General features: G+C 41.0%; 1 protein-coding gene across 1 annotated transcript in view; it reads right to left on the bottom strand.

Moving 5' to 3' along the window:
* The window catches only part of CLVS1 (clavesin 1), a 98,569-nt gene extending 74,956 nt beyond the window's left edge, over window positions 1–23,613 (bottom strand). The window contains exons 1-2 of the mRNA XM_036397622.2: window positions 23,254–23,613; window positions 12,554–13,170 (exon numbers count right to left, since the gene is read on the bottom strand). Coding sequence (XP_036253515.1) covers window positions 12,554–12,942 — 389 coding nt within the window. The 5' untranslated portion in view covers window positions 12,943–13,170; window positions 23,254–23,613. The remainder of the gene's footprint in view (window positions 1–12,553; window positions 13,171–23,253) is intronic.
* Window positions 23,614–24,025: the final 412 nt, after the last annotated feature.

Below are 24,025 nucleotides of genomic sequence, written 5' to 3'. Positions count from 1 at the left end.
GTTTGATGAAATAAAAAATGTTGAGATCCTGAGATGGCTGCAACCACCTGATGCTGTGAAATTGAGGAATGTGAGTATTCCTGGGATGTGCAAGGTTCCTTTGAAAAAATAGTCCTTTGTAATGGATTGGAGTTTTGGGGGTGGTTTTTTGGCCTTCAAATTGCAAATTACAGTTTCCTGGCAGAACTGAAGGTCAAAGGGAAAAGATGTGAGCCTAGCATTACTCCCCTGAAATTTTTCCAAAGCAGCAACCTGAACAAATTAATGTCACTGGCCCAGCTCATTTAGAAATACAGCAGTGCTGAGACTGGCCTTCTCAAAACAGATGAAACAATTACAGAATAAAAATCTTAAAGTTCAGGCTGCAAACTGAAAATTAGAAACTGCCAGGGTTGCAGTTGTTTTCAAAATGCCTTTTGTGCAGGATCAGTGGGCAAAATAAGCTAGAATCAATTTTTAAAGGATGATTTTAGATAATCATAAAAGGGAAAATTAAACTTATTTTAAAACTCTAAGACCAATATTCATAATTTTTGAGTACTTCAATTCATGCGAATGCAGAGGCTTAGTACATTATTTCTCCATTGTTAAAAAAAAAAAAAAGGATTAAAAGATCTGTCAATCTACCTGAAGAAATTAATCAATGCTTTACTTATAGTTCAGTATCTGGATTTGAAACCTTGAATTTCTGAAATAAGCTCTGCCATTTGACTAAGGTTTCTAATTCTATGATCTAGCATCATTAAGGATTTTTCTTGAATGGGATAGGGTAGACCTTGGTGTAACATGCTAACAGCAATAGTGGGTAGCAAGTGCTTAAGCTGAGATCCCAAAGGCAACAGAAATAGAGCTGTGGAGCCTTGCATTGGGTGTATGGTAGTGGAGAAAAGAAGCCCAGGCTGGCATCCTTACTCCCCTGAAGCCAGTACAGTTTTATGGCACGTGCCAGCAGCTCCCAGCAGGGTACAGATGAGGGTTGCAGGTGCAGTGTAGTCCCTTGCCTTGGAATAATAATACTACATAATTAGTTTGGGGAGACCATCAAGTTTTCTTAGGAATTTCCAGAGAGAAGTAATCTAAGTGGTTCATAAACTATTAAAGTGAGTTGAGCTGAAAAGATAATTACATATGAATTTCAATGTTAGGGATTCTGAAATAAAAGTTTCACTAATTTCTTATTAAAGTAGTTACCAGCAACCTCGTAAATTAGTCTGACCTCTAAACAACAGAGTATATTTATATGTGTGGAGATTTAGTCTCTTCTTTCTGGCAACTGCTGTTTCTAGTTTGCTGTTCTGTGGGGAAAGGGTTGCATTTTAAGTTTCTAACCAACTGGAAACTGTAAAATGACAATGAATTAATACTCTTCTATTTCTGTTTGTAGTTCTTTTTATTATGAAGCTAAAATAATTAATTTAAAATAAGTTTTTCACACCTCTAATAAGAACTTTCACATAGTCAATACAGAGAATACTGAAGAAATGTGATTAGTTGAAGTCACGACTCTGTACTGCTAATTCAATTATAAATAATTGTTATATAAATAATTGTTAATGAATTATTAACAATTATTTATTATTGCAAGAATTAAGTTCAGGACATACTAGGAAAAAAATCAGTGCTTTTGAACTCAATGCACAGTGATGTCCTGCCTGACCCTGTGCTGGTATTTGAAGAAAGCAGCTCTGGAATGAGATAGCTGGAGCAACCAGGACTTTTACTGCAAACACAAGCACTGAAATAAAGATACAAGACAGCAGGAAGGCCCTGTTTTGTCAAAAGGCAGCCAGAAAGAGGCAGAAAAAGAATCAGCAGAAATTGCCACAGCAAACATAGTTACATGGCCCTGAGAAAGACTTAAGAAAAACTTGATATTAGGAACAAATGTGTAAATCTTGAACAAATAAATCACTGCTTGCTTTTACTTCCTCTTGTTTATGGAAAGCATGTAAAAAAATTTTACATGTTTATATTTGTGCTAGCTTTTTTTCAAAGAATACCTAATTTTTTCATCTTTTCCTTTCCTTAAAAAAAAAACCGAAACAAAAAAATCAACCAACCTACCAAAAAAAGAAACAAACCAGCAAATCTTTAATTCTTTTTTTAATCTTTAAACTTTTAACCTTTTTTTTAAGTTGCAAAGTCTGCTTTTCAGGAGACGTCATCAGAGATGTTTTCACGGTATCATGGGATGATTTTTTAAAATTTCCGTGTTTCTTAATACTACACTGATTATCCTTTTTTTGTAGGTTATTGTCTCACAGTTTAGACTATATTGAAAGGGGAAAATCAGGTAGGGACAGTCCATTTTATAGATCTCTGCACAGCCTTAGGACACATTTATTACAACAGCAGAATTAATTTTCATAAATGTAACTGTAGTGCATACTTCTCTTTATTCTAGACAATATTTTGACTTCACCAAAGGATTACTAAAAAGGCCTAATGCAGTATCAAAGAATAACTACAAGTGATCAGGTCTTTGCAAAATTATTCTAATTATGTTGCAGCTAGTTTCCTTCCACAAAAACACATTTCAGACTCTTTGGGATATTTCATCTTGATCTGGCAGAACCCTTGACCACTCCATTCCCTTGCATTAGTCTGACTTAGCTTTGGTTAATATTTTTTGACAGTGTTTAATGGCCAAGTAAATGCAGTGCTTTCGTTTCTGCATGAGAAGTATACTGAGTCATGAGATACTTAAGCAAGTGTCTGAAGCAAAACATATCAGTAGTCTCATTGCTGATGAGGAGCCCACAGAAAGCCACAGTTGCCTGTATCTTAGTCATTGCAAACTGTTTTCTAATATTTGGAAATCGAATTCTGTTTAGGATTTGGCAAAATTTTTCTTTTATTCTATGTATCCATTGTTTACCACCACATTTTGTTAAGGTAAATTGTTATATATAGGAATAATTGAATCCCACCTTTTATTATCTTCAATTTCTATAACATTGTCATATTTTTCAGACTTCTTGTTGCACTATTCTTCTGACTCAGCTCAGACTTGGCTCTTGTGCTTGTACTTAGGTTACAGGACGGTTGAGGTGGGTAAAGGTGAGTAACTCCTGCTGTCCTGCTGACAACATTCCTGTAATACAGCCCAGACTCTTTGCTTCCCCAGTGATATCACTTTGCTGTACATAATTTCATTTGTAGTCCATTCTTTATCCTTAAATCCCTTTGTGCCCAGTCAATATTAGTTACCCATGAACACCTGATTTAAGAAATCAAGAGGTGAGAAAATCCCAGTAGAGACAAACCTGTCAGCCAGGATAAAACAAATAATGGCAGGTGTGCCTGGTGTCTCACAAGTCTCCTTGGCTTTTAACCTGGAGCCTACATCTGCTAAGCCTCTTTCTGAAGTAAATCCCAAAATGACCCTGAAGTACTTTTAAATAATTCGTATAAAATATTCTCTGAAAGATAGTGAATGTGCATGTACCTGCGTATACATTTCAGCGAGAATAACAATAAGATGCTGGAAAAAGAAAAGGCACTCATTGGCAGCACAGCATACACAAATTGCCATTTCCCCTAGACTTGCAAAACTCTTTTATTCAAATAGAATTGAAGGCTTTATCAGAATAAAAGTGAATTTAAATTGCAGGAGCCAGCTAGAAGTGGCTTACATGTAAATGAGAATCTAAGAAATTGAAAGATTTCCCACCATCTCTCCCTAGGTCAGAGTTTATTCCTCCTCTTTTTCTACTTAGTTTTCAAATGAATATTGCAGTAGATTTGGAAGCAGGATTTTTCATTGGTCTCTTTCTCTTTCACTATAAATCACATTTCCTCTTTTGTACCTATACAACAGCCAGGTAGGATTAACCCTGGGAAAGCAAGGCAATGCACACTTATGGAGAAACATCACAAAGTGGGAACAGCTTAGAGGAGCAGAGCTCCAAGATAACAGGAGAAGACTAAGATGACTTAGACAGGGTTATCACCCCTAGGTGTAGATTCTCCTGGTTAGAAATACCCATACAAAAGGAATCCTTGTGTGCTATCACATAGCCTAGCACTCTGAAGTCGTGTAGGCAGCACACATACTCTGTAGATTGATCTGTGTATATCTAAAATATGCAACTGGCATCTCTTGGATTTGCTGTGAAAGGAAGCCAGGAGGAAGGAAACAGTGAAATGTTTGGCCCTGGCAAGGGGAACAAACGTTTCTGATCACACCATAGCAGTGGCCTTGTGTTGTTTCTCCTTTTTTTCACCTAGGTTACATCATCCATAGCTGAATTTATGGAATTGAGTTCCTCTACTGGCATGTTATAAAACCAGAGAAGCTGAGATTGCAACTTTGGGGAAAGGAGCACAGGGACTATCTGTAGGAAAGAAGGAGGAAGATGTGGGGATAACTTGTAGCTAGAACACAATGAAGAAAAACATACTGGTTTAAAATGGTTTAAAAAAAAGTCTTCCTGCTTCATTAATTCATACCATCAGGTCTTGGTGCAGTATGTGAGAATATGTGTGTTTTAAAGTACACTTGAGAGTGGTTCTATGGGATCAGATCAAAAGGTCTCCTGCCAGGAATAGGAGGTTTGATACACAGCAGGTTGGCAAGGATAAAATAGAGACCATACTAATCTTACACTGAAAATCAAATATTTTTTCTTATGTATGTCGATATGGCAGTCACTAGCTTAACACTTTCAATCAAATATTCAATTTTGGTCCCTAAAGATGTATTATGGGATATTACATAAATACTCCATATAACCTTCTCAAATAGGTTGTTATTGAACCTCTAGCACCATAACTTTACATGGTGCTGTGATTTATATTGCATGTGTAAAAGAAAACTGGCACCACATGTGGTAATGCATGCACAGACAAGTGCCATCCTCTGCAATGGAATAGTGGAAAAGAGATATCATCTCTCTATAAAGAAAAACGTATTTGCATATTACCTTTCTCCTTAAAATGAATTTTTACTAGCTATAGTTTGCCCAGCATGGACAGTTTTCATAAGCAGTTACATAGGAAATTGTGTCAGCAGGAGGCTAACTGGCTTGCTTTGCCCTCTGTCCCTGCAACAAATAGGACCCTCAAGGAAGTTTCCAGAGCTGAGATTATCATGGTCTGTGAACAAGGGATAGTTGTTCTTTGCTGCTTTTGTGGTTGCTGCATTTATTAAAAACAAAAACTGTGAGAGTGCAATCAGAATTTAAGACCAAAATTTCCTCTTTCTTAAGAAATTATTCCATTTTCTCATTTTTAGGAATCAAATCTCCATCCATGACATATTAATTATGATGCTCCAACTTTTTTATTGTTTTAACCATGACAAAAGAGGCAAAACACAAAAGACCTTTAACAATTCAATTTTTTTATCTGATTTATTGGAATGACTTTACTCCTCCATCCTTCCACCTGCCCTCTATTCTATCTGCTTAGTTAAATTTGCCCGTGGCAGCTGGGTGCTTGTACCACCTAATTTCCCACATCACTGAGAGCTTCCCCTGGTCATGGCACTCTCACCAGCACAACCACAGGACCAGCCATGTCTCCCTCATCCTCCACCCTCATCATGGCCAAGAAATGCCCTGCAGCAGGGTGAATGTGGTGACAGGGTGGAATTTACCCCAGTGTGCTGTTCAGGTATTTCACAGAATTAAGCAGCCACCACAACATTCACATCCTGACCAAACTCGTGCTCTCTGCTGCAGCTCCTGTGGGATCACCTGATCTGCTAACAGCACCAATTCCTAAGCATCCCTTGCGCTGTTCTGAGGGTGCTGGACTAGGAGGATGCTCAGCACTTGACAGAGTGAAAAAAGCAGATATTTCAATGTAAAATGCAATTCGTACAGGGCTCAGAGTTCAGAGAAAAGAGTCTAAAATAAATCATGGCCTGGGGAAATAATATATCAAGGAAGTATTAAAATTTTAAAATTTCAAATGTATTTAAGGATTCCAGCTCAGTATTTCTATTCTTTTCTGATGCTTCTATTGCATGTAGCTTATTAAATAGCTGGCCAGAGAATTAATATTTTTTTTCCTTCCCTGACTCGTTTCAGTCTGTTCCTGCTGCAATGCCTGAATTTGCCTTGGCTGCTTTTAGTTAGATTGTCAAATTAGAAACTGATCAGAATATTAGATATTTAGAAAATTTGATTTGAGGAGTGCTGTGACAAAAAACTGTTTTGGTCTCTTCCTACAAAGCTTCACCTCAAAAAGCTGCTATTTATAAGAGCATTCATTCATGGTTTCCAGCAGTTTCCAAAGTTCAAAAGGGCAAAGAACCATGTGGGATGTCACATTGCTTGGCTTCCTTCTATTCTGTGGATGTAGCTCTGTTGTGGTGCTCCTTTGCAGATCCCATCTGTGAGGATGACATATATAGCCCACGTAGGACTTCGGGTCGTTCTTTTAGGGACAAGTGCAATCACAACTGTATGCAGTTTCTCTTTTCTTACACCAAGACATAAACCCTTATGCAAAAATTGAGTCTGAGAAGAAAAGCAGGGGATGTGTATGTGTGCCTATGTGTTTCCTGTGTATGTGTGTTTGTATATTTTTCTTTATCAGCTGTCTTTCTTCCCACTTTATAAAGCATGAGAATTGGATTGGCTTCTTTTCACCACAGGAGGAAGGTGACACAGAGCCACTTTCCAGTCTGCCCTACATTTTCCTGTGTTATTCTGGGGGAGAGCTCCTGTAACTGTGTTGCTCACCCCCAGGCACTGTCCTTCGCAGCTCTTCAGTCAGCCCTCAGCCCAACACCATCCAGTCACCTCTTCCCTCTAAAATGTGTTTGATTGCCAATCCCTCTCCGTGGATTTGGTTTTTCTTTTCAGTCAGGCTTCTCTCATTCTTCAACATATGCTTCATAACTTTCCCAGCTGTTGTTTTTCTTTCTCTTTTTTCAGAAATTTTCTTTGTCTTCTTGGATTCCCTTTGCAGCACAACACAGGATTCTCATTTTTGTATGTCATCCTGCTGTCATTCAGATGGGCTACAATTGCCTTCCCAAATATGGCTTCCGTAATAAATGGTACTAACTGAATTAAGTTGCCGCCTGCAAGCAAATTAAAACATTTCAAGACAGAGCTTCTTCTTTTCTTCCTTGTCCAACATTTAATTTACACATCTGTTACTTTTCTAAATGAGTATTATGCTTCTGCTATGCTGCCTTCCCATACTATCCTGAATTCTGCTACCATTTCGGATCAGCTCAGTAATGTACTATGAATTTTTATTTTTTGCAGCATGCTTCTAAGCTTTTTATTGGTCAATGCAATGCTTGAACCACAATGCCAATCTGCATTGCTGTAAGCAACTCCCAACACAGAATCACTAGCTCCTAACCAAACCCAAAGATTTGATGTGCAAAAATCATTATGGTGTCAGGGCTGGCTGCACTTCAGCTGTAATCTCTCATGATAAACAGACATGAGGCTGAGTTACTGCCACAGTTCGCCTGTGACTATAAATCAGTCCCAACAGATGTTTGTTACCTCATATTCTATTAAGCATCTGAGACAATGCTTGAAATATATTAGAACAATCAACACTCGAGATATTCTTTTATACCAACAGGATCTGATGATGATGATAATATCCTTGTAATTACACCACTTTGAGCATTCTCAGGAAGGACATAATTGGGTTTTATTATGATCCTTTAAAATATTTATAGCTGTTGGTTTACCTCTGTGTCAGAATATTTCCTTTCCCTTTAGTCTCAGTACATTGTCCTACAGAATGGTAAGTATCTGGTATTTGAGATTCCCTGGGTAATAAAAGACAGTTTATGGCTAGCAGTTGACTTGGTATGTTGTAAACAAAGCAGCAGGTTTTCTCTGTCTGACTCACAGAATTTTTGGAACTATGTGACAGCTTCTAAGGCACAGACATGAAGACAGAAATTAATTACCATCTTACTGAAAAAAAACTATGAAAAACATTCTGCTCCCAACCCCAAGCCCTATTTGCAGAGTATTGTGATTAGAGTCCTTCCTCTGGCTCTCTACACAAAAATAAATTTTATGTTGGCTAAAAAACCTTGAAAGAAACACTTTTGCTTGGAAGATTAATGAGCACCTTCTGCTGAATTACTTCTTCACCCAAAGCTCCATCTCCTTGGAGTATGAGCAGCTTGTATAAGAAGACAGTAGCAGACATAGGAACAGCTGTGGGAGTTACTGAAGGCTTTCCTCAATCCAACAGATGAGAAGACCCTCTTACCTAACTTCTTTAAAAGTTTCAGATTCACTACAGGTGGATCAGAGGGGTGAGGGCTTAGATTTGGTGAGAGTGAGGAAACAAAAAAGTGTGAGAAAGAGTATTTGTTTTCCAGCACATGGAACATTTTTTTTACATTAAATCCTTGTTCAGGTCTCATCAAAACTGTGTGTATGTATTTGTTCATTTTACAAACTGGAATTTTTTATCATACAAATTATTCAATCAAAAACTTTCATTACATGATCAGTTTGACATCCTTATCTGTCTTTATTGCTGCACAAATTTGCATTCGAAATAATGTGCTCTGTAAGAAGTGGTGTAAGTAAAGTCTTTGTGAGTTTCAGGTGGGTCCACACCTTGAGTTCTAATCAGAGTGAAAAATGTCCTTCCCCTCTACTAGTTTACAGTAATATAACTCAACAGGTTTTTTCTCCCTCGTTATGGAACTTATCTGATCTCTTTCTTTTCTATTCATCTCTCATGTTCATTTATTCAATACTGAATAAGTGAAAATGAAGGAATTGAATATGTGATTAACTTTAACTAAGAGATCCAAATTATACTATGCAGGACCTAGAGAGAAAGTGATGACATCATCTCTAAGAAATCTGCCTGAGCAATGGAGAGAAATCAAACCTATGCAGAATATGCTAAATTAGTCTAACTCTGGAACTGTGATAAATCTCAGCTAGGATTTGGCAATAAGAATCCCTTGTGGCTTTTTCCCTGTCATCAAAGAGGTTTTGGTCAAAACAATCATCATTATATTTTTGAATGATGTGGAAACAAAAATAAAATTCTTGCCAGTGAACTTTGCAGATGCCACAAGCCTCTTGAAATGCTAACTGGGAAGCAGGACTTGTTTAGCTCTGCACAAGAGCGTGAATCACATGCGAGACTGTGCCCACATTATGGATGAGAATGTATGACACATTTACCAGTGGCATTTGTATTTTAGGAAACTGACTTGAAGGCAAATTTGAGCTGAACATGAGCTCAAAATGGGATAGAGTAGTTAAGAACAGAGTGACAATCTTGTATCTAAAAGGAGGAAACTACTGAGCAGATGAGATAGGGTTATCACTTGGTGAATTATTAGTGAAAATTTTTATTTAGTTCATTCACCTGCACCTTAACAACAACACTTAAATGACAGGAACAGTCCATAAAAGAATGATGAAGAGTATTTTAAACCTGGAAAATCTCCCCAGTTCTGAGAGATAGGAAGTTAAAACTGTTTAAGCTTAAATGTGTTGTGATACATTAATCTAGTGGATTGCTTTGCAGAACATTATCTTTGCTGTGCTGGCTGCTCAGAGGTGTGTTCTTTACCTTGTGGACAGCACACAGGTTTGGCTTTTTTTCCTTGAGGACAAAGGTGTTAGCTGTTTTACTTTCTCCGTGGCTGAAGGTGAACACAAGAACCTCTGCTGCAGAGTCACTAATGCAGTATCTTCTTGCCTGACAGTGACTTACCCTACAGTGCCACCTCCCCAGTGAACTCAAAAATATGTTAAATGTGATGTGGTCGGGACACAAAAATACAACCATGGGAAACTGTCATATTTTTGTGGTGCATTTAAACTAACATGGTCTAGCAGCTGGAAGCTGAAGCTGGAGATACTGAGACTGGAAATTAAAACCTTGTTTGCTAGAAATGTCAGGTCTATCCGTTGCATTCTGGTGGCTGAAATTACAAATGTTTCTAGAAGCTTACATACAAATTCTATCTCTGATATGGGAAGTACCTTAGAAACATCTTGGATCTGATTTGTCCAAGCAGTCATATTGCACAAATAATGACATTTCCTGTTTAAAATCAAGATATTTATAGGCACAGAAAGTTCCAAGGTTGGCCTCTTTGACATGTGCAAGCAGCAACCCTATTCCCAGACACATAAATGGTAAGGATGTCTGGACTGAAAATCAACTTATGGACTATAGCTATTCTCATTTTAATAGACCCCTTAAAAATTATTATTTCTTTATAAACAACCCTTCATAAATTAGATATTGATCATAAAGAAAGAGAAGGCAAAGCCAGTGGCAAATGAGATTAAAGTAAGGAAGGGCAGGCTGAAGGGTCGGCTCTTATTCTTGCATCATGGCCGATTCCATTAGCGTTCAGCTGAAATGTGAGCTTGTGAACATCTTGCAATCACTCAGAAGACATGTCTGCAGAAAGGTTGCCCAAGATACATTTATGTAAGATGTGCACCATGCCTTTTTGAGCTTCTTTGTAAAACTTGTGTTTCTACTGGTCAATAACCTGCTCCCATGCTGCTTAATAGGGCATTGCACTCACCATTTCCTCTCCTTAACAGCTTTTCCTCTTGTTGATGTCTCTAGACAGCAAAAAAGGAGGAGGATATCCATTTACTTACAGCCCAAATCCTGTCTCAAATCCCTGTTGCAGCTGGAGTGCCACAAAAGCCCACAGAAAAAACACTTCTTGTCATCTGAATCCACAGAAGATATGAGGTTCAGTGGCTGAACTGAGGTAAAATTTGCACATGATTTTTAATGTCACTGAAGGTTCTTAGGAAAGTACATCCTATGGTATTTGCCTCAGCTTTTCTTCCTTGAAAGTTAAAATTATATTTTCAAAAATATGCAGAATTGCTTTGGTTTTTGCACACACAGACACAGACACACACACACACACACAGACACACACACACACACACACAGACCCACACACACACACACACACACATGGATGCATATTGAAGGTCTTGGAGAAAATATGAGCCAAAACCTGGCCAGAGTCATTATTCTGTCAAAATTTCATTGCAGGAGACTTAGACACCAGCACCCTCATCTTTCCAAGAGCCGGACCTGATGTACAAGGTTAATCACAAAGATTCATTTTGTAGAAGGATCAGAAACCCAAAGCTGGCTCTATGTAATACCTAAATCCCTTAATGCAACCAGCAGTTCCACTGTACTTCTGTCCTCTAAAGCTGATGCTTTCTACTAATTCCAGATACCTTGTGCATTCATCTTTCTTTTCAGGCCAATTGCTAACAGAAGGGTTCTGTGGTTTCTGAAAGAAAGGCAAACTTGCAGTTCAGAAAGACAGGAGATAAACTGCTGGCCTGTTTGTAGGTAATAGGACTTTTATTACTGCCCTCAGTTCACCTTTTAACCAAACATGTTCGATTATGCAAAGTTACACTTCTGAATAATTTTCTGTTCATTTATTTACATGCGAATGAAAATCAGAAACACTTCTGAACTCTGCTTTTTACATGGTGATGAAAGGTTTTCCCAGAAAACAAAATAGCATGAAAAATTGCAGGCATATGTGTATTGTTCTCTAATAATTTATATGCTGTAAAATCAAAGCTCAAACCTACTGACTCCTAAGGATAAGACTTTTTCATCAAAGACTTTAGACCATGGCAAGACAAAATCCTGCCTGGAAATCATCAGAACTGATGGTACTTAAACCTGAATCCGAATTTTTTTCTTTCATATGATGTTTATCATGATCCAACAGAACACATGGTAAACCTACAGGTGATTACACTTCTCCATCTCACCATGAAGTCAGGGATAATGGAATGGAATAATTTACAAAGATGAGGACAATGTGAACATGATATTCCTGGACTAGCCCCTTTTCTCTGTACCACTTCAAACAGGTAATGAAAGCTGACTAATCGCATTAATTTAAAGACATTATTTTATAATAATTGTTAGGATATATCTTTGTTAATGCCACTCTGTAAATAAATGGCCTGAACAGAAAATATGCTTTGTGTGACTCTCCCATTTATCAGACTAACAACACAGAGCCACCAGAGTGTGTAGAAATCTCAATGCAGTTTGAGGAAATAGAGCAGAGGCTGCAATTCCCAAAATGGTTCAAACAAACAAACAAACAAACAAACATGCAATCTGTTAGAAAGTCTGAAGATAGAATAAATATTGTCAGTTTCCTCTGCACCAGGAGAGCTACAAGAATCTCCATATGTTTTGAGATGCTTTCTGTCAATCTGTTTGGTTGGTCTGTGATACAGCTGAAGTAATTGTATGACAGACATTAATGCACGTATAGCAAAATTACATTATCTGGATAAAATTTGGAAATATTTCTTTAAAAAAATCCAGACATGAGCTACTTATATCACACACTGATATAGCCTTAACTGTCAATGGCCCTGTGTCCTAAGAATGAGGACTGACAGGTGATAAGGTGAGATGGAAGTTATAGCGTAATGGAGATATGGTTACAAAATATTTTGCTGAAAATGGCCTTGCTGCTTCAAAGATGGCCACAAAAATTCCATTAGGAGTTGAGTGTGAGTGTGTGTAAAAAGATAAGGACACTATCTACATTTACCTACTCTGATCCCAGTTGGCTGCAAAAAGCAGAAGAATCTTCCTGCCGCAGTGGTCGCGATTTTCCAGCACGCCCGGAAACCCGTCTGTCAGAGCCCGTTTGATTCCTGGGTCATCAGCCTTGAAGTTTTTGAACATATCCAGATTTAATTGGCGGTATTGGAAGTACTGAGCCAGCAGTCTGAAGGCCTCCGTTTGGTGAAACTTTCTGGCTCGGAGAAATCTCAAGATGAAGGCATCATCTGTACGTAAAAACCCAATGTCAGGCCTTGTGATGATCATGTCCCTGACTTGCTGGATATCCTGGTGCAAAATGTCTGGGTTTTCATTCAGTTCCAGGCGGGCTTTCTCTATAGTCTCTGGACTAAGTCCAGCTTGTAAATGGGTCATCTCTGCAAAAACCTCTTTTCCAAATCCTTAACTTCAGATATTTTAGTAGAAGTGCTGGTCCCATTCAATTGATGGTCTGCTGTGAGCGTGAGCCATTCAGATGCTTTTGGCTATCAAACTGATATTTAACAAGTAAAAGCAAAGGGCTTTCTTATTCTTGCAGAGTAACAGGCAGTTCACATGTACTATAATCCATCCAAAGGAAAGTGTTGTTTATTCCACCACTTACTAAAAGAAAAAGAAAATATATAAAAGAAAGATTAAATGTGTATATAAAGCTTGTAGGAATGCATTTCTGAATTTATTTAGCCATAAAATTTCTTTGTGTAGGAGGATAGAAGTCACATAAATTCATAATGGGTGCATTTAAGATAAGGCAGTCACTAACATCTTGAATGTATGTTTTCAGTCTTTCAGAAAAGCAATCTGATTTATTGACAATTAATACTAAGCTGTATCAACTTGCTATTAGAATACACTTCTCAAAGCTGTCTTACAGAAGTGTGGAAATTGCAGCATCCCTAACTTCAAGCCAAGGATGACAGCAGCAAAAATAATAGTATTTTTTTCCACCATTAACAGGAGCAGCATTTCAGCTCCATAATTAGACAGATTTACCAGCATCATACTAAGCAGAGCACCTGTTTGATTTGGCTTTATCACCTGTACTATCAGCTTGTAGCTCTCCTTGAATAAGACCATGAGCTGTCTGTAAAGCTGATTTTTAAAAAACCCAAAACTCTACCAATACCAGGGATAATTTCTACTTTTTAGAAATCCACTGGAAATATTTCCATTGAGACTCAATATGTCTTCATGGGAAACTTCCCACAAATAAGGTTCTTGATGTATCCAGTCTGGCAGGATTGGTGTTTTAGTTGAAAAGAGATGTATTTTATTCAAAATTCTTTTTCAGTATATTGTAGCTTTCCTGAATACCTAGTTCTGAATTTCATTTTGATTTTGGTACTTTACCTAGAATTTGTTTTTACAAGTGTTAGAAGAAAATCTGCTTAAGCTGTTATGTATGAGCAAAATGGTACAGTGAATCTCTCACATTTCAGTGACATAATTAGCAGGAGGCTGTCATCGAAGTCTGTGTAGCTACACTTGTGTGAAATAAGATCAAGGTCTGTTCCAATGTGATATATGTGTGAGGAAAGATCAAGATCCATACAGTTTTTCAGCCATCACAGAAACAGACAAGCAAACCACCCCCCCCCCCCTCCCCAGCTTAACAGATCTCTCTTCCTAATTTCTGAAATAGAAAAATGGGTTTTAAAAATTTAAAGGGAATCCCTCAGTAAAAGATATACTTTTTGTATTTGAAGAAAGCTGTTTGGAAAGTTATGAATTATTTATAGCAAAACAACCATTTCATTCAGCTACTCCCCTGGGTTCAGCATTCTCAGATCAAACAAAGGGGAGAACAGCAGCCAAAGCATTTCTTGGTCCCGGATTTGCTCAAAGTTATGTTGCAGGACCTAGAAGTCAATGAGCTCAAGGGATGCTTCAGTTCCCTGCTTTGTGACCTTGCATGTTATTGATAAAAAAATACATTTTAGATGCCACAGCTGCAGCCCCAGGATGAAATCCCAAAATTTAAATACAGAATGCTTCTGCATATTTGCTTAAAGGACATTTGTGGTGGGAGATAAGCTTTTCATTTAACACCAAACAAATTGGACTTTTTGTGGGTGACACAAAGGAGAGTTTATTAAGCATCCTCTTTCTGTATTCACTGTGGAGCTGGAGTTGAAAAGAGCTACCTGCAGAGCAGAATATCTGATGATTGATCAGCCTGGGAAAACTCGAGGAAAGGCCAGGCTGGGAGAAAAGAGGGCTTTGAAAAGGCACTATGGAGTGCAAATGATTCCAGAAAACAAGTCCCCAGATTTTGAGGGGGATTGCAGGATATTCAATTCTTAAAGAAATTAGAGCTGTAATAAAGGTGGATTCCTTATATAAAAATTAAGCAACACTTATCTTTACTCTTGCTTTTATTAGACCAAATTGGAGTAATTCCAATGGTATCAACCAAATTACACTGATGTAAAATTACAGTAGGCCATAGAGAAACCAGGCTAATATTTTGTGACTGAGATCTCAAATTAATGGTGATATCAGCATTTTCTTGCATAAATCATGGGTTTATTCACAACTGCCTCCTTGAGCTATATAGGAAAGCTAGGGGTATTTAGGGTGACACTGTTTTTAGGGGACTGTGATGCCAGGATTGGTCCCTCTCTAGTTTCAACAGCAAGTGTAGAGTATGGAAACTCTTTGCTCCCAAGGGTGTTAAGCAGAGATCTGGAAGCAAGAAGCTTGTCTGGAGTCTGCATTAGCTCTGGCTTAGGACCTAGTATGAATTACAACACCTTTAGCATTCCTGTGGCTTAGAATCACAAAACTGTGGAATCACAGAATGTCTTTGTTTGGAGAGGATCTTTGAAGGTCAGCTGGTCCAACCTCCCTGTTGTGGGCAGGGACATCTTTCACTGGATCAAGTTTTTCAAAGTTCCTTTCCACCTGGCCTTGAACACTTCCAATGTTTGAGCATTCACAACTTCTCTGAGAAACTCGTTTCAGAGATTCACCACCCTCATCATAAAAAAAAATAATTCTTCTTTATATCCAATCTGAATCTGTCCTCTCTCAGTTTAAAAATGTTAGCCCTTGCCCTGCTACTACAGGCCCTAGTAAAAAGTCTGTGATCATCTTTCTTGTAGTCCCCCTTTAGGTACTGGGCAGCTGCTGTAAGGTCTGCCTGGAACCTTCTCTTCTTCAAGCTGAACTACCCCAACTCTCTCAGCCTTCATAAGAGAGTTGCTCCAGCTCTCTCATCATTTTTTAGCCCTTCTCTGGATCTGTTCTAAAGCATCCAAGGATTAGTAGCAGACAACAATTGCACACATGCACACACAATTCCCAGTGGTTCATCCATCTTCTAGGAGTTTATAGGAGTAAAACTGTCCCTTCCTCTGCTGCTTTCCTGTCTCCCACCTCCACCAAGATGCTTCTTTGGCAATAAGGCAAATTCTTAAAAGGTCAAATGCTGCCTGCTCCAGAAGGAAGGATATTCCTCTGCTCCAAGGAAATAAAGTCTGGCCTTTTTTATTGGTTCCCCAAGTATATAATGTCAAAAAATATTCTGCTTATTTTTATTAAAGCTTCCTACTGTTTTTAATTAATTTAAATGTTCAGGATTATCCCAAGGTGAGGGAGATACAGTTCTTTCTTGTCAGATGTTGTTGCCAAAAAACAACTTGCCAATACTCATTCTATCAGAAGATCCATTTTTAAATGCATTTCAGAGTTTTCTGATAGTGAGCTGAGCTATAGCCATGGATTACAGTTATCTATAGATTATCCTGACTGTCACCTGGAGCAGACCGCACTAAAATACTTTATTGGTGGGAAGTTATATATTGCAAAATAACCTAAAATGTGTATGAACAATTTTGTCACTCTCAGAATCGTAGGGAAATCATGAAGTTAGCAATCCACACTAGCACCATTGCCTTCAAGGAGCCTGATATTCCTAATATACATCAGTGAATGATTTGGTTCTCCCACTGCTAACCTTGACAATAAATTTAGTGCTCCATAACTACCCAGTTTAACTGTCACTGCACTTTCTCAAATGGTTCTGATTTATTCTGATTCCCAAGATATAACAGAAGCTTCATCTCCATTTTCACCTCCTCCCACACATGGCAATTTCTCCTTCTCTTCCAGTGTTGTGTACAGCTCTGATCCATCTGTCAATTTTTTAGATGTTTACATCTTTGTTCAGTTTGGTGCAGGGTTGTTTTTTCTTCCAAAGATGTTACTGGCCTTCTTTCCCTATTTTGAATATTGTTGCTGTGTATTGGCACATTAAAATGGGTTATAGTCTCAACAGCTGTTTTCCTATCTTGTGATTCTTTGTTCCCAGGGGACTATTTGCTCTTCTAATGTCTTTTCACAGCCACTTATAATAAATCATCCCTCTAAAGGAAGAAAATTCAGCCTTAAATGAAAAAAAAAAAATTACAGAGTTTTGAAACACGACATACCAAATTCAAAACAAGGAGGGAAATTTCCACCAAAAATTGTGGTGTCACATACAATTTTGGCTGATTAATTTTCAGTCCCAGCAAGGGAATGACAAGGGACAGTGAGTGTTCAGCATGAGTAATATACTGCAAGTGGGATACAATTTTCAGAGAAGCAGCTCATATTTTTTGCATAATCCTCAAAAGGAAAAGTTAATAATAAATTGGTAGTAATATTTACTATACAAACTAAAATGAAAATAATACTCTTCCAGTATACAAAGCACTTTTCATTCAAAGATTTTAACATGCCTTACTGCTCTCTCTTCAGAGACAGTTTCTGGGTCAGCATTCAATCCCTGTTTGCACTGCATGCCCTGGAAAATCGGTCAAAACCTGCCTGCAGTGATGATGGCAATTGTCTGGATCATTTTGTTCCTGCCCACTTACCAGCCCCTGCAACACCACTTGCTTCTTTAAACACCTCATGTCCGTTTGGCCCTTCCTCATCCAATTCAGTTCCAGAAAGATTTTAGCTGTCTCTCAATCTACCAAATGTTTTCCATCCAGTCTAATGCTATCTGCCATGTGAAATTTCATTACCACAATTTTCAAATTGAGAAGGCACTAACATTTCATTCTCACCTGGCATTAAGAGGCATCACTGCTAAGTTTTGGTTCATTATATAATTCCTAACTCCTAGCATTTATACAGATATTAGCTGCTGAAATCATGCCAGAGAGGAAGGGAGTGGGCAGAGAGGGAGGGAAAATGGTAATATAGAATGATTTTATCTCAGAGTGTGGGTGTCATCTCATTAAATTTCTTTTCGAAAAATATTTTGATGTTAATTCTGGAAAATCTCTAAGGGCTATGTTCTGCTTAGCAGGGGTTGCTCCATAAGGACAGGCGAGGATGAATCCATACCTGTACCAATAGGAATGGCTCCTATGGCCCTTTGTGGCCTTGTGGTGCCTTAGTAGAAACCTGCACTGGAAGTGGAGTAGTCAGACCTAGAAAGGAATCTATCCCAGTTCCATGAAGCAATTTCAAAAGAGCAATGAGCAAAACTGACTCTCATCCTTGGCTGTGAAACCCTGACATCTTCCACAGATTGTGGGGAGAAGCACAGCCCTGAGTGATGTGCCTGAGATCCCAGAGGACACATTTCCCAGAGCTGGGAACAGATCATATCCCTCCTGAGCCATAAGCCTACATGTTAACATCCAGGGAATCTTTCCTCATCATCCCCTGGACCCTTTGTCAGACTTTCTCTTATATTTTCATGTCTCCCTTTAATGAGGGTCCCAAAAGAGGACCCAATACTCCAACTGTGGTCTCACCACTACTTCTCTGTAGTCTTTCCCAAGGGACCAGATTCTCCCAGTGAACATTAATGAGTTAAATATTGTAAGTCTTTCTGCTCCAAGTACTGGTGCTCCTGTAAACCTTCACTAGGGATTTGTTCCTTCTTGTCATGATGAAAATAGTGAATGTTTGTGACTGTAACAGCTGTGTGGGGAATTTGATGGTTTCTCACATTTTCCCAGGGTAGAATCTCTCAGCTCAGGTACAAAAACTAACATTTCCTTCAGTTCAGTAAAAACAACACATCATGCATTCCTACTCATTCTACAATCTTTTTTCTAGTTCGAGTTACTTACAGATTGCCCTCAGGCTACATCTAAATGTCCAGTGGTGCCAATTTAGCCATGGCACAGCACAAAACATGGCAGAAACTCAACTGATCTTCTCTGCTCTCTGCACAGTATGTAGGGCAGGCATGTCTGCAGCACCAATGAAGCTGTCCTGCTATTCTTGCAAGCTGCTAGGCAGGAGGAGAGACAGGCAAGGTTGTCTAGCAAATGTAAAATTAAAAAACTGCCATATTGTCTTTTGACCTAAAGTGTGCAAAACTTATTAATTACCTGAATATTAAGGAACTGGACCACATGCCAAGGAGGGGAACTTATACAATACAGAAGTAAAAAAGTTAAATATAACAGGCTTAACCTCAAGAGTTTGGTTAAATTTTTTCTTCAAATCTCAGTTTTTAAGTTGCAAGTATTCACCAATCACAGATAATCTGCAAATCCCTATGGGAACGTATGGCCTGACCTGTGGCATGCCAAAGAAGCAGCAGTTTATGAGGAACTTCCATGTCTGTCACAGTGCAAGCATCACCAAGCAAAAGCACCCTGGCCACTATGGGACAGAGGTCAGCTCTTCCAATAATACAGAAACATCATGCAGCAGAAATTAACAGCATGCAAAGCATGAATTCTGACCCCCAAGCCTCATAAAGAAGCTATATGTAGAAATCTAACAGCACACAATCATAGCATTGGTGTCCAAAAATGCCTAAATGCTGTAGGAGTTATGTTACAACATCTGCATGAAGATATACAGAAGAAAGAACAAAACATATTAACAAGATATTCAGTGCAGCATGTTTAATAGCATGAAGTTCATCTAATTTTGCAGTTCTTTTACTCCATGCTTTGGAAAATTATGTTCTTTCAAAAAATATGAAATGCAATGGTGATATATTACTGTTGACTTCTGTCTGCTTTATATATTATGCCAGAGAAATGCCTCCTCATTGTGGGAGGAGAGGGAAAGGGAAGGGAAGGGAAAGGGGAAAAGGGAAAGGGGAAAGGGGAAAGGGGAAAGGGGAAAGGGGAAAGGGGAAAGGGGAAAGGGGAAAGGGGAAAGGGGAAAGGGGAAAGGGGAAAGGGGAAAGGGGAAAGGGGAAAGGGGAAAGGGGAAAGGGGAAGGGATTTCTGCCCCCAGGAATCAATGCAGTCCATCTGGGTTTTTTTCTCTCATTTCTACTAAGTCTGAGCACAAACACAAAGCACATAGAAATTTCTCTCAAACTTGTAGAAATGAAGCTTAATAAAACTTTATAATACTGTGTGGGTTTGTTTTCTCAGTGGAGCAACATATCATATTTAAAGGGGTTTATTTCTCTAAATATTACTGAAGAAATAAAAACAAATAAAGCAAACCAAAATTCCAGTAAAGTGTTCAGAAATTCTCAAATTAAATCAATGAAGCAACATTAGATCAAGAGGGAAAGGAATTACCACTCTTCTGATAAAAACCATGTGAACTTCTGTTCAGTTTTTCCACTATGTAAGAGACTAAGGTTGCTTCCTTTTTTCTTGTTTTGTTTAACTAGTAACACCCAATTGTCACATCTTGTTTGTGTCTATGCCAGAGAGACGCTACAGTACAAGGCTGTGAGAGAAAATAAAACTCACTTTCTAAGCAATAGCACAATGGCTTCAATAATTGCATGCTTAAGTTAACAACTGCGTGAGTTTACATCTTTTTAAAGGAAGTATTCTCCATCCTTTTATGAGGCTGAGCATTACTATTTCAACTGACATGGGCCTTTTTTTGGAAGATGAGGAGGCTGCTGTTACATATTTCAGTGAAATGACGTCTGTGTTCAAGGCACATAGAGTTTAAGGAATCACGACCCAGTGCTATGGCGTGGATTCTGCAGTTCCTCCACTGCTGAATTCAGCTGCACTGCTTACTCTACTACTCAGCACATCTCAGTGCTACTCAGAACATCCTGTCTCTGCAACAGATTTTAAGCCATAAATTGTGATATAATAAATTAAGAAGGTTTTCTTGAAAATTTGGCAGTATCTTTCATTGTTTTATGTTTTCCTTACAAAAGTCTATTTTTTAGAAAATACTCAATCGTTTTTAGAGGTAGATGAGTCAACAGAATTCTTAAAATCATCAGCACAGGTCCATGACAGCACAAGCTGGCCCTGTAAACTTCAAGGTAGGATACAGACTGCAAATGAGGAAAAGCTCTACAAGGTTATCTGACTTATTATAGGAAAATTAAACCAGTACCTTTGCTATGCAGTGCATGGCATAATATTGTTACATAATATCTCGTGCAAATGTCGGCATTGTATTAACTTTTAGTACCGGAGATAATCTATGTTATCATCTGATTACTCAGACAGCACATGAAAGCAGACTTTCTGTAATTTAATTTTTTCTTCCAAATATAATCCTGTCACTATTTAGTGATGGACAAGAAGTAGCCATCTGCCCCTTAACTTAATTATTTACAGAGCTTGTTAAAATTGAGGAATCAGCATTTTGAAAAGGGGAAACTCCCTTTCTCCTATGACCTTCCTCACCCTCTCAGGATTAAACCATTGCAAACAGAATTAAAGTCAGGCCAGTAGCATGCATGGGGTTTCTCCAGCTGTTATTTTCTTTGCATTTATTTTCTGTATGAACACCCTCACTTCTTGCAGAGACCAAAACTTAATTCTTGACTTCCTGCAGCAAAGGACCCACACGCTAGATGTGATTCACTTCACTTCTTCCCTGCACCCATCACTGTTTACCACCAGGAAAGCAATACCATTGACTGACCTGGCACGTCCCCCCCTCCCTTTAAACTCTCCTCTCTCTTTGGAATGAGAGCAACTGGTCAAAACAGGCATCAATGTGCTGAGGAGCAAACAGGTATCTGCTGCTCTTTGACAAGCTCCTCTATGTCAACTCCTGGCTGTAGCTCTCACTTCATTTACTTAGCTCCCAGTTTTAGCCCTTTCCTCTGCACGCCTCTCGTCTCTCCTGGGTCTCAAATTGGATCTGGACTTTCCCTTCCAACCTGTGCTCTTTTCCTTCCTTGCCCAGCGCCTGGGCTGCTGAGCTGATTTTTACAGTGCCATGCCCCCTTGCAGGAAGGATTGAGGCTGGTGATGGAGAAAGAAGACAGGAGGGGAAGAAAGGGCAGGAAATTGAGGAGTGTGGGGAAACAGGGGCAGGGAGGAAAGGAGACAAGGGAGTGGGGCAGGGAGGAGAGCAGCCAGGGAAGGCAGAATGGAGGAAGGCAGAGAGAAGAGAAACAGAGAGACTGGAGGAAGAAGAGGCAGGATATATAGGAGGCAGGAAGCAGTAAGCAGGGCAAGGAGAGGCAAGGGAGACAGGTGAAACAGAGGAAGGAGGGGAAGGGAAATAGAAGCAGCAGGGCAAAGAAGAGAGGCAGGGAACAGATAAGGAGACAGGGAGGGAGCAGGTCAAGTAAGAGGCAGAGGAGGCAGAGAGTAGGGAGACAGGGCAGGCATGAGGCAAGCAGTGGAGGCAGGGAACATAGAGACAGGCAAGGCAGCAAGCAGCAGAAAGAGGCAGTCAGGGCAAAGAGCAGGCAGGCAGCAGGCACGCAGATGCAGGAGAGGTCGGTTGGCAGACAGAAGAGGTATGTTGGGAGGCAAGAGTTAGGGCAGTCAGGGAGCTGGACAGGCAGGTCAGCAGCCAGAGCTGGCAGGAGGCAGGGAACAGGAGGAACAGGACAGGCAGCAGGCTGGGTAGGCAGTAAGAAGGAGGCAGCAGGCTGGGCAGGCAAGGAGTAGGGCAGGCAGCAGGCAGAGAGCTTGGCTGGAAGGAGGAAGGAGACAGGAAGGAATAGGGGTGGCAGGAGACAGGGAGCAGGACAGAGAAGAGGCAGAGCAGGTGGGGGGGAGCAGGGTAATAAGAAAGAGGCAGGGGAGAGCAGGGCAGGCAGGAGGGGGCAGGAGGGAGCAGGGCAGGGAGCCGGGCAGGCAGGCAGGGAGCAGGGCAGGCAGGAAGGGAGCAGGCAGGAAGGCAGGCAGGGAGCAGGGCAGGGAGCCGGGCAGGGAGCAGGGCAGGGAGCAGGGCAGGGAGCCGGGCAGGCAGGGCAGGGAGCCGGGCAGGCAGGGCAGGGAGCAGGGCAGGCAGGCAGGGAGCAGGGCAGACAGGCAGGGAGCAGGGCAGGGAGCAGGGCAGACAGGCAGGGAGCAGGGCAGGGAGCAGGGCAGGCAGGCAGGGAGCAGGGCAGGGAGCAGGGCAGGGAGCAGGGCAGGGAGCCGGGCAGGCAGGAAGGGAGCCGGGCAGGCAGGCAGGGAGCAGGGCAGGCAGGCAGGAGCAGGGCAGTCAGGCAGGGAGCAGGGCAGGCGGGCAGGGAGCAGGGCAGGCAGGCAGGGAGCAGGGCAGGCAGGCAGGGAGCAGGGCAGGGAGCCGGGCAGGCAGGCAGGGAGCAGGGCAGGGAGCCGGGCAGGCAGGCAGGGAGCAGGGCAGGCAGGCAGGGAGCAGGGCAGGCAGGCAGGGAGCAGGCAGGCAGGAGCCGAGGCCGGGCGGGAGCGGCCGGGGCCGGAGCTGTCCGCCCCGCGGTGCTGAAACGCCGCATCCCGGGCCCGGCGGGGCGGGGGGAGCGCCGAGAGCCGCCCTGCGCAACCCGAGAGAAGGCGAATCCGAATATCCAAATACCTGCACAGCGCCGGCAGCTGCCCTGGGGCGGCGGGGGGCTGCGTGGGGTGGGCTTTTTCCCCCTGTAGATGTCCTTGCTGCTGAGCTGTGTGGGCGAGAAAGATCTCCTGGCTCCCGGGTTCCGGCTCAGATCTCTCTAGAAAACTGAATGAGCGAGAGCCAGCTCCACGGGGCTGAGATTTTTTTTTTTTTTTTTTTTTTTTTTTTTTTTTTGGTAGGAGGCGTGTGCGCCAAAGCCTGGGTCCTTCCACTGCCGTCCCCCTGGGTCCTGCCGCCCGCCCGCTGCCTCCCGGCGCTCCCGGCACCCCGGGATGCGGGCTGGGAGCTCCGCGCCGCCGCGGGAGGGGTGGGAAGGGGCCGCTGGCGGCCGGGAGGGCTCAGCTCGGCGGGCTCCCACCCAGCGGCATTGGCTCCACCGCCTGTTTTCTAGCATCGCCTCTTCCCCAGCGAAAGTCGGGCAGAGCACAGCCTCCTGCGGCATTTACAGCAGCCGTGGAAAGGTGATCTTAATGGGCCGTGTGCTGTCCGTGGGCTGCCGTAATGAACATGGCAGCCTGGGTTTAGAAGAGAAGTTTGTCTGGGTCAGACTGCAGGGACTGTCATCAACAGCACCCACAGCAAACGTTTAGTGAAGAATGTAAAAAACAGGACAAGCTTCACCCCTGAACTCTCTCAGCCCCTCTTCCAACTACTTCAGGTTCAGAAATTTTCCCAGCAATGTAGTGCCTGAGTTTTCAGGATGAATTTGTCCTCCTTGAATTCTCACAGTGTC

Source organism: Molothrus ater, chromosome 1 (genome assembly GCF_012460135.2).
Source record: "Molothrus ater isolate BHLD 08-10-18 breed brown headed cowbird chromosome 1, BPBGC_Mater_1.1, whole genome shotgun sequence".
NCBI classification, from domain to species: Eukaryota; Metazoa; Chordata; class Aves; order Passeriformes; family Icteridae; genus Molothrus; species Molothrus ater.
Note: the sequence above shows the minus strand (reverse complement) of the source record. Positions and strands in the feature narration are given on the sequence as shown.